The 11,717-nt window shown below is 37.4% G+C and overlaps 2 protein-coding genes across 4 annotated transcripts in view; one reads left to right on the top strand and one right to left on the bottom strand.

Annotated features, from left to right (window-relative positions):
* The window catches only part of WAPL (WAPL cohesin release factor), a 148,630-nt gene that overhangs the window by 16,356 nt on the left and 120,557 nt on the right, over positions 1–11,717 (top strand). The window lies entirely within an intron of this gene.
* Positions 1–11,717, bottom strand: part of OPN4 (opsin 4) — a 28,130-nt gene that overhangs the window by 6,743 nt on the left and 9,670 nt on the right. For 2 of the 3 annotated variants that reach the window (XM_072040102.1, XM_021276775.4), the window contains exons 3-10: positions 11,452–11,585; positions 9,485–9,688; positions 7,433–7,604; positions 6,350–6,514; positions 3,555–3,662; positions 2,205–2,385; positions 656–808; positions 22–90 (exon numbers count right to left, since the gene is read on the bottom strand). In XM_072040102.1, coding sequence (XP_071896203.1) covers positions 22–90; positions 656–808; positions 2,205–2,385; positions 3,555–3,662; positions 6,350–6,514; positions 7,433–7,604; positions 9,485–9,688; positions 11,452–11,585 — 1,186 coding nt within the window. The remainder of the gene's footprint in view (positions 1–21; positions 91–655; positions 809–2,204; positions 2,386–3,554; positions 3,663–6,349; positions 6,515–7,432; positions 7,605–9,484; positions 9,689–11,451; positions 11,586–11,717) is intronic. The other variant, XM_072040104.1, reaches the window with a different exon arrangement.

Genomic DNA, 11,717 nt, shown 5'->3' with positions numbered 1-11,717 from the left:
TATTTAAATAACAATTCTTACAGTAGGTGTAGTGGAATACTCTGCAACATTCAATTCCACCATTGGTATGTCATCAGCATCTACAGCTGCCTGAAAAATTAACACAGACAAGAAAGACATAAATGATGTATAGGTATGTCACCATATCCTACAAATGTGAAATACAGAGGGTGGGGAAAAGAAAGGGAACAGAAGAGGAATGTAGTAATATACTACACGTAACCTTGTACTACCAAATATAGGAATGTCCTGAATATAGTCTTGTTTTTTACCTCTCACTGTGTGTTCATTTCATAGCAAATGGTGAGACAACAGAAAGATGGATCGAGTAATTTGGGAAATACAAGGAAATAAAAATATTACTGAATATACAATTAAAAGCAAACACAAGACAACATACCGTTCAGATGCTAAGTTCAGTAGTTCAATATGGCAGCTCCTTTGCTTGTCAGAAATGCAACAAGGAAGCTGAATAATGAACCAGGGAAATAAAAATCTGATGACCTTTTACAGCCTCAAAGACATTACTTACTGTGTTAACTCATAGGTTAGTCCCATCTTCTAGGCAGGAACCTTCATGATTAATTACAATAAAATGTGCAGATTTGTTAGCCTATCGGTTGTCTGAGAATGTAGATACTATACAATCTGTTACCTTCTCAAAAATCCCAGAATGATGGCTTTGAAGTTTAGGTTTGGTTCTTAAGTTACTAGTTTCGGTAGTGTCTTTGCCTGTTCCATAGGAGACCTGTCTGATAGCAGGACTGAAGATCATACTGGTGATATCCGTTTCCATATCAGTACAGCCCTAAAATGAATACAGCAAAAACAATCACTTTAGCTTTCTTAGATTTCTGGCCAGATAGTATCATAAGAATCAGTTTTGCCTAAACAGAAACTGTAAGAGAGACAGACTGTGCATAAATATTATTTTTACAGAAACGATGCCACATGTGATTTCATAAAATGTTTTGCTTAAAAAGAGGTACAAACAAAATCACCAAGTCTATTAAATCAAGTTTGGCTTTTTTTTTTTTTTAACTTTTTTTTTTTCTTCCTCTACAGGATTCACTGCAAAACTTAAAAAAAAAAAAAAAAAAAGCATTCAGTTATAGACTAGTGTTGAAACTTTTCTAATATACCTGGTCAGTCACTTTAGAAACACTTTGTTCCATGAAGTAGTTCTAATTTATAAACCGTGTTTCAGTTAATGGGAGAACATACAGGGAAAAAAAAACAAAAACAAAAACAAACAACAACACACACACACAAAACCAAAAACAAAGCAAATAAAAACCTCAAGAATTTCTTAGGAGTCAAACATTCTTCTCTGAACTACCTTCTTTTCCTCACTCTGTCTGCCTTTTCACTACGTTTTGATTGAACTAAGTCAAAAGAACATAGTGTCTAAAGAAATTGAAATGTCACTGTTAAAAACAACTGTCAGAATGAAGAGCTTGACTGCTTAGATACAATGATTACCTTGACTGTGAAAAATAATCACAGAGAAAATAATGGCCTTTTCATATATTTCAGAATTGTATTTAAAACAATTACAGAGTTATTAATGTAACTTTGGGTAGCAAGAGAGAACTTGGGATGCCAAATATTCGCCTTGTTTCCAGCTGCTGTGCAAGACATCTGGCTTTGCTTACACTGGCAGCAGCAAGGTGTTGAGGTCATCTGTGAAAACAATTCTTCAATGCATTTATTGATTTTTATCTATGTCTGATGATTAATATTTCCAAATACCTCCCACTTCACCTTCAGAAAGCATTGCCTGTATCCTTAAAACTCTGTTTTCGCTAGAGAATTGTTTAGTGACAAGAAGTTTGGGGTTTTGTGTGTCCGGACTCCAAATCTGTGGTCAGATAAGTACCCTCTAGGATGGTCAGGCTTTCAAGGGTGCTCTGACTCTTGAGCTTCCTTCACTTTCTAAAATTCCTCTTGTTCCATCTTTCCACCCTTCCTTCAGTGTCACAAATGGGAAGGAATCAAAGAGCTACATTTTACTCTTACATGTCAGCTTACTGTCTTTAGTTTCACTTTGACCCTTGACTTTTTCTGGAGCACTTGTAATGGGCACCATAATGCTTACATGCTTAATGCTTCATAAAAAACCTAGGGCAGCTACCATTTTGAAGGACTATGAAGATTAATTACTCTGCAATTAGCAATGTGTGTATGGGAAGCATCTTCCTTACTGATTCACTTTCAGAGACAGAAGATAGTCGCCTTCTTTCTTTCTGCAGCCCACTTGTCTCAGAAGACTGGCTGGTTACAGTGGCTCGTCTGGAGGAGGGATAGCTGCTGAAAGATCGTGAGTCTTTTGGAGAAACTCTCAGCAGGGATCCAAGGCAGGGAACATATGTTGCAATGGCTGCTCTAATAGATGAGAGGTAGAACCAGTCAGATTTTTTCTGTTAGCACAAAAATTCAGTCATCATAAACAATGCATTTATTCAGAGAGATGGACTTATGCCGCATGGACTGGAAAATTACTGGGCACAATAAAGAGTTTTCCAGATATCCAGTGTCTCATAAACAATCACCCTGCAAGATCACTTATTCACAGTGTTCTGTGGAATTCAAATTTATTGCTTGGCAGGGACAAGGGCATTAAAGTACAATTCTTTGAACCGAAGGGAGCTATTAAAATGATGTTTTATCTGCTTTCAGCTTAATCAGGGCAAAAATAAAATTCTGTCCCTTTAAATTGAGCCTTGCAGAAGTACCACATAATGAATTATTTTAATCTTCCCCTAAGCAGCTATTCTAGCTTCCTCTTGCACATCTGTCTGCCTGGTATCTGTAGAGTAGTACAAAATGTGTAGTTATATTACAGTATTCTTTTTCTCATATGCAGCAAATCTTTTTGCAGGAAAATCTTTTGTACAGCTTTTTCTCCCTCCCAGTCAGTCTTTCCACCTAGAAGTCCGTGTCTGCCTCTTCTCCATCCACTTCCCTCATTGGTCTGTGTAAAGGGTGAAACAAAAGAGTACGTATGGCTTTACTGCCATCCATCAGATCCCGCAGCCTTTATCTGAACTCAATGTGGTAATGACCCTAGATGTTACAAGCTAGAGGAAATACTATCTGAAATATGGAAGCTTGAAGAAAGGTGGGGAAGACACACAGAATAGGGAGGGAGTGGCTTGACTTACTAAATTGCATCCCTCCATGGCCTGGTTAGTTTAACAAACTGCTATTTGTAACACTGACAGATGTCCGGATCTCTCATGAAGATAGTTAACAAAAATTTACAATGATTTTCTCTGAGCTAGGAAAGTCTCTATCTTTTATCACGTGATCTGTAAGTACAGATCAGCATTCCATAAACATCTCTAGCTCCCATCTGCACAGTAAATTGTTCCAAGTACAGATTCCACTGACATTTATATGGCATTGAGAAGTTTTCTTGGGGAGGGGAAGGCAGTCTTGCAGAGGTAGACTGAACAGGTGAAGCAGAATTCAAATACTAGTCCCTTAAGTGACAAAGCTACTGTCTGATATTTTCTGCTATATATTAAACATAGCTTACAAAGTGAACTTACCTGTATTTGGGGTGAGTGATGGCATAAATGATGGGGTTATGGATGGCAGAAGCTTTGGCAATCACAGCTGGTATTGAATTCATGAAGGGTGTTAGAACATGGGAATACCTAGAGGAATGCAAATGGATTATATATTTAGTATTGAGCTCCATATAGTTAAATATATATGCAGTTACACACTGATGAGAACCCCTAATTACTGCTCCTCCAAACAGTGAGAGAGCAAAATTTTACATCTTTTTCCTGCAAGGATCAGCACCAGCCTAATTGCATGTCAGAAAGGCGACTTTCTTGGTGCTTCTCTTGCAGCACTTCAGTTTTATGACTCAGAGGTAACCCCTGTATTGCTTACCCTAGGGACAAAGTCTTCCTGCAGTGAGTGAATGTGCGTATCTAATCAGAGTATCTATCTGTTCAAAACTCAGCAGATGTACTTGCTAAATTAGGATAACCTAATGGGTGTGCAGAATGAGGCATTATAAGGAAGGATAATTAATAAATCATTTTTCCTTTTCAAACTTTGCTTTTTGCCTGATCTGATCTAAAATAGAGGAGGGGAATGTGTCTTATGGTGTCATACGTTTGGCTTATGTTACTGTGGCCACACATGTATACAGGTTATGAGCCTCTAAAGTATACAGAAATTATGACTGATGTCCATCTGCCACGCTCCTGTCAGGCAATTCATTTGAAGATGGCCTGAAGTAGCCCACAGAGTCTGGGTCGGAAGAAAGTCAATAGAACAGCTCAGACCAAAATAACAATAACATTTCACTGGTGGTTTCTAGCAGGCAGTTTCTCCGTGGACCTGCTTAGGGGCTATGAAGACCTCTTCCTGCACTGGTAGAAAATGCTCTAAGTGAAATGGCCCATTAAGTCAGTCTTTGCTTCCATGAATATCATTCTTTCTTTGTCACAGCTCTTCTTCCTGAGAAGGCAGTCTAAGCTCTGCCTTTCGCTTAGCCTTGCATTCCCACTTGTATTCCTGAAATGCTCAGATTATCCTGTCTCAGAAGGTCTCTCATATGAGTGCTGCAAACAAACAATGAAGAGGATTGCAGAAGTAGGTGGCAGCTCATCATCCTGGTAAAGACATTTTTCATCGTATTATGGCTATGTTTATGCTCTGTGATGAGGAAATAGTTTGCCAGTGGTAATACAGGAACCATTTTGTCATCTGCCCAAACGGTGAGATGCCATTTTACCACTAATTTATAGTTTTTCTCTGATAAGAATTGTCCAAGTAACATGTTCTTCCTAATACAATAATTAACATGGTTGATCCCAATCATTCTTTCAAAGCATTGGTTAGAGGAGTAATTCTTCACAGGATCTGGAGACCACAAAACAGTATGACCTTTATGGAATGGAGTTTTAGACCCTGAGATGAGAGGCATGGTGCTTTGGTGAGACTGGCAGAGCATTCAGCTGACAGAAACAAATAGCAACGAAAGATTTTGCTTAACCACTTGCAGAAAGTACAACTTTAATGTAACCCGGAGATCAACAGTATTAGTGATCGTGACTGTGTTCTAGCTCAATAGTCCCCTTCCACAGGGAGAATTTTATAAAGGAATTTTTTGAAGGAGTTAAGATTCTTCCTTCTTTTTTGGGGTATGTTGTTGCTCTGTCAGATATTGCTCTGTCTTTAATCCAGGACAGTAGCCACAGACTTCCATATTTTGGCACGCAGTGATTTTTGTGTAAGTTCATTGTAATAAAAGGCAACAGAAGGCCTCCAGGCTCGGTCTAATAATCTCTGAAAAATCCCGGAAGTATTGCCCCAAATGCATAGTTCAGAAATAGAAGAAAAAAGCTGAGTGCGATGTGTTGCTCACCAGCTGTCTTTATGAGCAAAATTTGCAAATGCTCATTTGTCAGATACTGCACAGTTATAAAATTGGCCATTTGTTCAGATTTTTGTCAGTATGAGACGTGGGCCAAAAGTCAAGTTCAGCAGGTACTTGATCATCCTGAAGTAGATGCTGAATCTTACAGAACAGCCTGACAGTTCTATATGGCTAAAATGCTTAGTTTAAAGCATTTTTATTTTTATTTTTTTTTTATGTGTCTGAGAGCAAGTAGTGCTGCAAGGTAGCTGTGATGCATTTCTGTGTCTTCTTTCTTTTCATCCATCTCTAGTGGTCTCACATCCCCAGTGACCCCCAGCAATACCAGAAAACAATGCTGTGTACAAATTCTGCATTAATAGTATCACACTTCTGTTGAAATCACTGTATAAAACACTGGTAATTAGATAAACATGCTTATGTGATTTATATTTACTCTATTTTATATTGAGCACCAGAAAGCTCCCCAAAGAAAGTATGTACTTGTCTAATTCTGAGTTTGCTTATGCATGTAAGGAATTTCAGCAGTTTGATGTAACACAAGCAAATGAATGGACTTTTGTAAATAGAAGAAGTGGAGAAAGAATCTCCATTGGGTGAATCTTTTTGCCTCCCCTAGTTAGCATTTTGGTGCTAAATAAAATTAACAAAGTTCAGATGTGCAGACATAGAGATTCTACATGCAGAAATCACTGGCAGTTTCTTATTTTGCTAGTAATAACCTTCCTATTCCTGTTGTGTTTTTTTTTTTCTTCTTGAAAAGTTGAACTAAGAAAAAATCACAGTCACTGTGTGTCTCATTTGTTAAATGTCACTCCTGAATATGTTGTTTTAATGCACTTCAGGCATTAGACTTGACAGGTATCTTTGACTTTCATCTGTCTTTCACAATTTCACAATATTTGCTTTCACTGAATATTTCTTTGCTGATAAATTCATAGTTACCCAGCAAAAGCTACCAGAGCAACAACAGAGTATGGTGACCAGGAAATGACATAAAGCAAGATGACAATCAGCGCAATCTTGGCCAGCTTCCACTCATTTTTCATCCTCTGGTACTGTTTCTGGAACTCTTTATTTCCGTGTTTGCATCCAAATGTCTGTATAGACCTAGGGGAAAACAAACATAAAACAGAAAAAAAAACAGAAATAGGGAATTAAACAAACTACTTCATAAAATGTGGCAACAATTACTCTCACGCTATTTTATAATATAAGTCTTGTACTTTTATTGTATATTTCTATATGTATGTGACCAGTCCCTTGCAATTCAATGTACTTCTGTTGGACTAATCAATGGCAAAAATCTGTGAGAAAAAAAAAAAAGTCTTGTACCAGAAGAATTTCCACACATAGCATTGTCCAATTAACTTAATACCCAATTTATTAAATATAGTTAGAGAAATCTTTGCTTCTGTAAGTCAGAGTGTGTTACCATACCATCACTCTGCCCTTCCTGGCTATGCGACTAGATGTGTTGATATCTACAGGACAGATAGCTGCAGATTACCAATGTCATGGCAGACACTGGCCTTTATTTTTGCAGTAGGTTTTGTTTTAGAGACCTGTAATTAATTTTTATCTCTTTTTCACTCTTTGTCAAACATGGAATTTGCAGTTTAATTCCATTTTTCTGTGGAATAGTTTTTATACTCAGTTATTAGGTGTCTCTGATGTCCCTTTAGTATTTTGTTGTTGTTGTTTGAGTTGGTTAATCTCTGTTAGAGTTCGTTAATTTCTATAGTCCTTTCTCATCCTTCTGATTTCTGAGGCTGCTACTCATACCCTTTTCTGTATCATTAGCAAGAATCCTTAACAGCTCTGGTGTAAATTCAGAACCCTGAATGACCCTTCTAAGTACCATATTTCTTACCATGTTGACAGAACTCTTGTTTCCTGTCTCAGTCACGCATATGAACAAAAAGTAAAAAAAAAATAATCAATTTTTCTTTTGTTAATCTTTGTTTTAAGAAAATAAGCAGTCATTTTAAACAAAGAAATAAAAACTTAAGACTGTTGGCTACTTACTTGTTTGCCTTCTTGATAGCCTCAAATATAAAGACATAGCTGTATATGATAGCAATTAAAGGAATGAAAAAGACGAAGCAGAAAAGCAGCATTGTGTAGGCGCGGACTGATGGTGTGAAAGTCATGTAGTCCCAGGAGCAGGAAGTCAGCAGACCTTCGGGAACATATGCACCTAGAAAGAATGGCAGGAGAAGGCATGTACCATGAAGTGATTCTTATTGAGCATTCTCAATGCAAAAGTTAGAGAAAGATACTCAGAATAACATGGGATTTAGACCCGTTCTCTTTTAGGGGAGAGTTTAAAAAGATACACAATTCTTTGTTTAAACTACCTCTTTTTATTTTCATTTATTCTGTTGCCCTATTGTTTTTAAGTTTAGCAGTCTAAGGCTTCAGTAGATCTGAAAACTGAACCATTTCGTTTCCATTCTTTGTTATAATTTAAAGCTGAACCCAGTCCAAGGGCATTTCTCCAAATGCTTCAGTTGGTCTTGGATCAGACCCATGCTGTTTTCAGATCTGCCCAATTCCACTCAAATTGCTTTCTTCCTAAAGAAGAAAGAAGGAGTGAAATTAAACTGAAAATGAAGCTATAGCTACCACTTCTTTAAACTTCTGCATATTAGAGAAATTTACTGTGCAAAGGAGAGTGATTTAGTGTGCAGGTCAAATGAATTTTGTCATGAAATAAAGTTGAATACATGGTTAAAAAATGTCATGCATGCATAATATTCTGCCTGAAATAAAACAATCTTCTTAGAGCAACTATGTCAAACAGGTAAAGACATTGTCAGCAGCAACTTATTTTTCCTTTGTATTGTAATTTTCACTGTTTTCAGTGGTATTTTCTGTTGAACTTTCGAAAATACTGCACCAGATGTGCTCAGATGCATCCAGTTATTGCGTGAGAGTTAGTACTGTGGATACTATTAGAATCTAATTATAAGATAACAACACCCTTCAAGTAATTATTCTGCCTTCTCCCATTAAGATTCCAGAATCTAAGACTGTATTGTCATTTTGTTCTTCTAATACTGCCTCAATTCAACCAAAGGATGCTTCTCCCAGTATTGAGGTTTGCCAGCTTAAACATGCCTCATGTTTAAGGGGGACCAGACTGACAATAACAAAAATCTACTAAAACTCAACTCAGTAACTGAGCTTGTTGCAGCATCCTTTGGGAAGAAAAAACATCACTATATTCTTACCTCAGCTGAGCTGACACATTCTATTCTGGAATTAGGGAACACAATAATGGGCTGGAGTTTTTGAACGATGAGTTCATTCTGACTTACTGACTGAAACTGGTGACTCATAGGAAACAAATAAATGGTGCCGAGATGGATCTGATGAGGAAGAATAACAGAAACTGTCTTTGTTACAAGTGGCAATGATCAAGATACTGTATATGTGTTCCAATTTGCATGCATAAAATTAACATTTACAAAAGCAAATTGGTTAATTATTACTAAACGCCACCCCTACAGGAAGCTTTAATGAAGATACCATTGGCTGATTGGGCAATGTGACCGACACCTAGTGCTGTTTGCTCATCTATAATATAGTCAAGACTTTTTCATGATATACTTGCACAAAATATTCAGACTGTATTCCTCTTTTATATGAAGAACGAAATTCAGTTTGCCACCACTCGCTTACACAGCACCTCTGGGAAGGAAAAAAGCCATCTGGAAAAATACAAATGTATCTATTTCGCTTTTATATAGTTCAGTTTAACTCAACAAAAGTAGGTAGAGGATAATAGACAAGCACACCATTCATAATTTTGACCTTTATGTTATCTCCTACTCTTTTTACAATAAATAATGAGCTCAAGGAGAAGTGCCAGTGTCATGTAATTTGCTCATATGCACTGGGTGTTTTTTCTTCTGATTGAGATCTTCAGTTTCCAAATGCTTTTTATCAGTTTTTCTCAAATTGATTTGTTGATGCCTAATATGCAAGCCATTTATTCACCCCCTCCTATACCTGTAGCAGACCAATCTTAATCCAATGATATGAGGGAAAAAACTTGTATTCCATTTCACTTACTCCATCCAAAGAAGGGTGGGAGGCTCCACGCCAAAGAGTATAGCCAGACTCCTACTAGGATTATCAGGGCCTTCTTCTTTGACATCACTCGAACAGAAGCCAGAGGTTTTGTGATGACAAAGTATCTGTCCAAGGCAATCACCATCAAAGTGATCATAGATGTAATGCCAAAAAGAGCTCCGCAGAAGGCATACAGCTCACAGCCTTTCAATGAAGATGACAGAAGTAGCAGTGAAATTAATCTACCCATGCTAATTTATTTCTGGGAGGTTCAAGTCTATGTTTCCTATCAACTAATGTCTTCTGGAATTCATAAAGCAATGGAACTTCAGTTTTGCAGCAGTTGTAATGCTATTTCAAAGCAACTGTTTATCTTGCTAATTGTATTATCCATGGAGATAAACTTCAAAGATTTCATTTGCTTCGATTGCTGGAGACAGCAATACCTAATCTATTTTCACTCATTGACTTATGATGTTCCTAGTGGGAACCTTTCAGCAGTCCCATGTCTTGTGTAACTCTAGTTTTACTGCAGCCCCCATAGAAACAGCTAGTTTGTTCTACAGTGTGTTCTAGCCACTGTGGTATCATGGAGTCATTTACATCTCAAAGTCAGTGTAACTGGAGTAAATATTCAGCCTATGAATATATTCATGAGTGATTTGAATTATTCAAACAACTTCACAATTAGAAGCCAGTTGTGTTTTTGTTGTTGTTGTTGTTTTTTAAAATTATTTCTTAACATGTGCAATTGAACACTTCATGGAAGTGTTGTTTGCTTTAAAAAGAAAAAAAAAGACCATCAGAAAGAGCAACCCCATGTCTCATATTCCTGTCTGTCAATACCTATTAAAGAGGCAAAGACTTATCTTCCTCATACTGTAGTTATAGAGGAAGAATGAAATCACATTCCTCAAACAGGCTTTTTTATACATTATTGATTGTGGGCTCCTTAGGACTGATTTGTGCACCTGTTATACCAAAGGTGAAAATCCCACTATTGAAGTCTGCAGCAGATTTGCTGTTGACTCCAGTGGTGCATGTTTCACCTGGGGTTTCAGACTCTATTGCAGGTGCATTGCCTTCTACCTGCCAGATCAGAGGTTCTGAAAGGTCAGAGTTAAGAGAAGAATGATTCAGCAAAGACTGAAGGCTGTGCATTATGATTATTATAAAGTCTAAATCGTGAGAAAGGTAGTGAATAAAAATAAGAAAGAGCAGCTTTGAATATGATAGACCTTTTTAATTTTTTTTTTTTTGTAAGAGGCAGCTGACAGAATCTGTACTATCCCTTGTGGTTGAATCCTTTAATATCATCTTTCCTTTTATATTTGCTATTTAGATTGTAACCTGGTTTGTACACAAATCAGAGTTGATATTTTTCTTAAGTACCATTGCAGCTTTTTGTGCAGTCCAGTCAATTGTTCTCATGCAACCATGACCAGATATTTTCTGTAAATCATACATTAACACTGACTTCCTCAAGAACATTTTTTTTTCTTTTACAGGAAATGTTCAGTTAGCATTTTTGATGTGAAAACTTGCTTTTGCTAAGCTTGCCAGTGCAAGTCCCTGAGCAGTTTATCTAGAACAATTATTAAGCTGTTGTGTGTTGAGTTGGTGGTTCTTTGTTGCAGGCCTCTGCCAGTAACTACTTGAGATGATTGGGGAAGAATGCTGGCAAGGAAGCTGCCCCTGTATCTTATGTTCCCCATGTCTCTGTCATATCTCATGTGTGTAATTTTCCTGGAAGTGTTCAAGGCCAGGCTGGATGGGGCTTTGAGCAACCTGGTCTGGTGGCAGGTGTCCATGGCAGGGGCTTGGAACTGGATGAGCTCTAAGGTCCTTCCAACCCAAACCTTTCTGTCATCCTATGAATTGCAAGTGTACCCCAGGGAATTTTAAGTTAACTGGCACTATGATAACATATTTGGGATTTCTTATAATTAATAAATAAATATACAAACCTTTCTCACCAAAAATCCAGCGTTTGTGGAGACTGTTGGTGAAAAAAACTGGAGATTGCGTAATGGACATAAGGAAGTCACTGACAGCTAGATTGATGATGAATATGTTGGCTGGCTTCTGAAGGGTCCTACTCCTACAAAGAAGAGATCAGAAGGAATATTGCTAAACACTACTGCAGTGTTAATTACGTTGTTATTCTTTCCTGTGAGCCTTGGCAGCTTCACTGACACCAAGGCACACCACAGAGTAAGCTAAGGCAGAGTCC

The sequence above is a fragment of the Anas platyrhynchos genome, chromosome 6, assembly GCF_047663525.1.
Source record: "Anas platyrhynchos isolate ZD024472 breed Pekin duck chromosome 6, IASCAAS_PekinDuck_T2T, whole genome shotgun sequence".
In the NCBI taxonomy this organism is placed as follows: Eukaryota; Metazoa; Chordata; class Aves; order Anseriformes; family Anatidae; genus Anas; species Anas platyrhynchos.
Note: the sequence above shows the minus strand (reverse complement) of the source record. Positions and strands in the feature narration are given on the sequence as shown.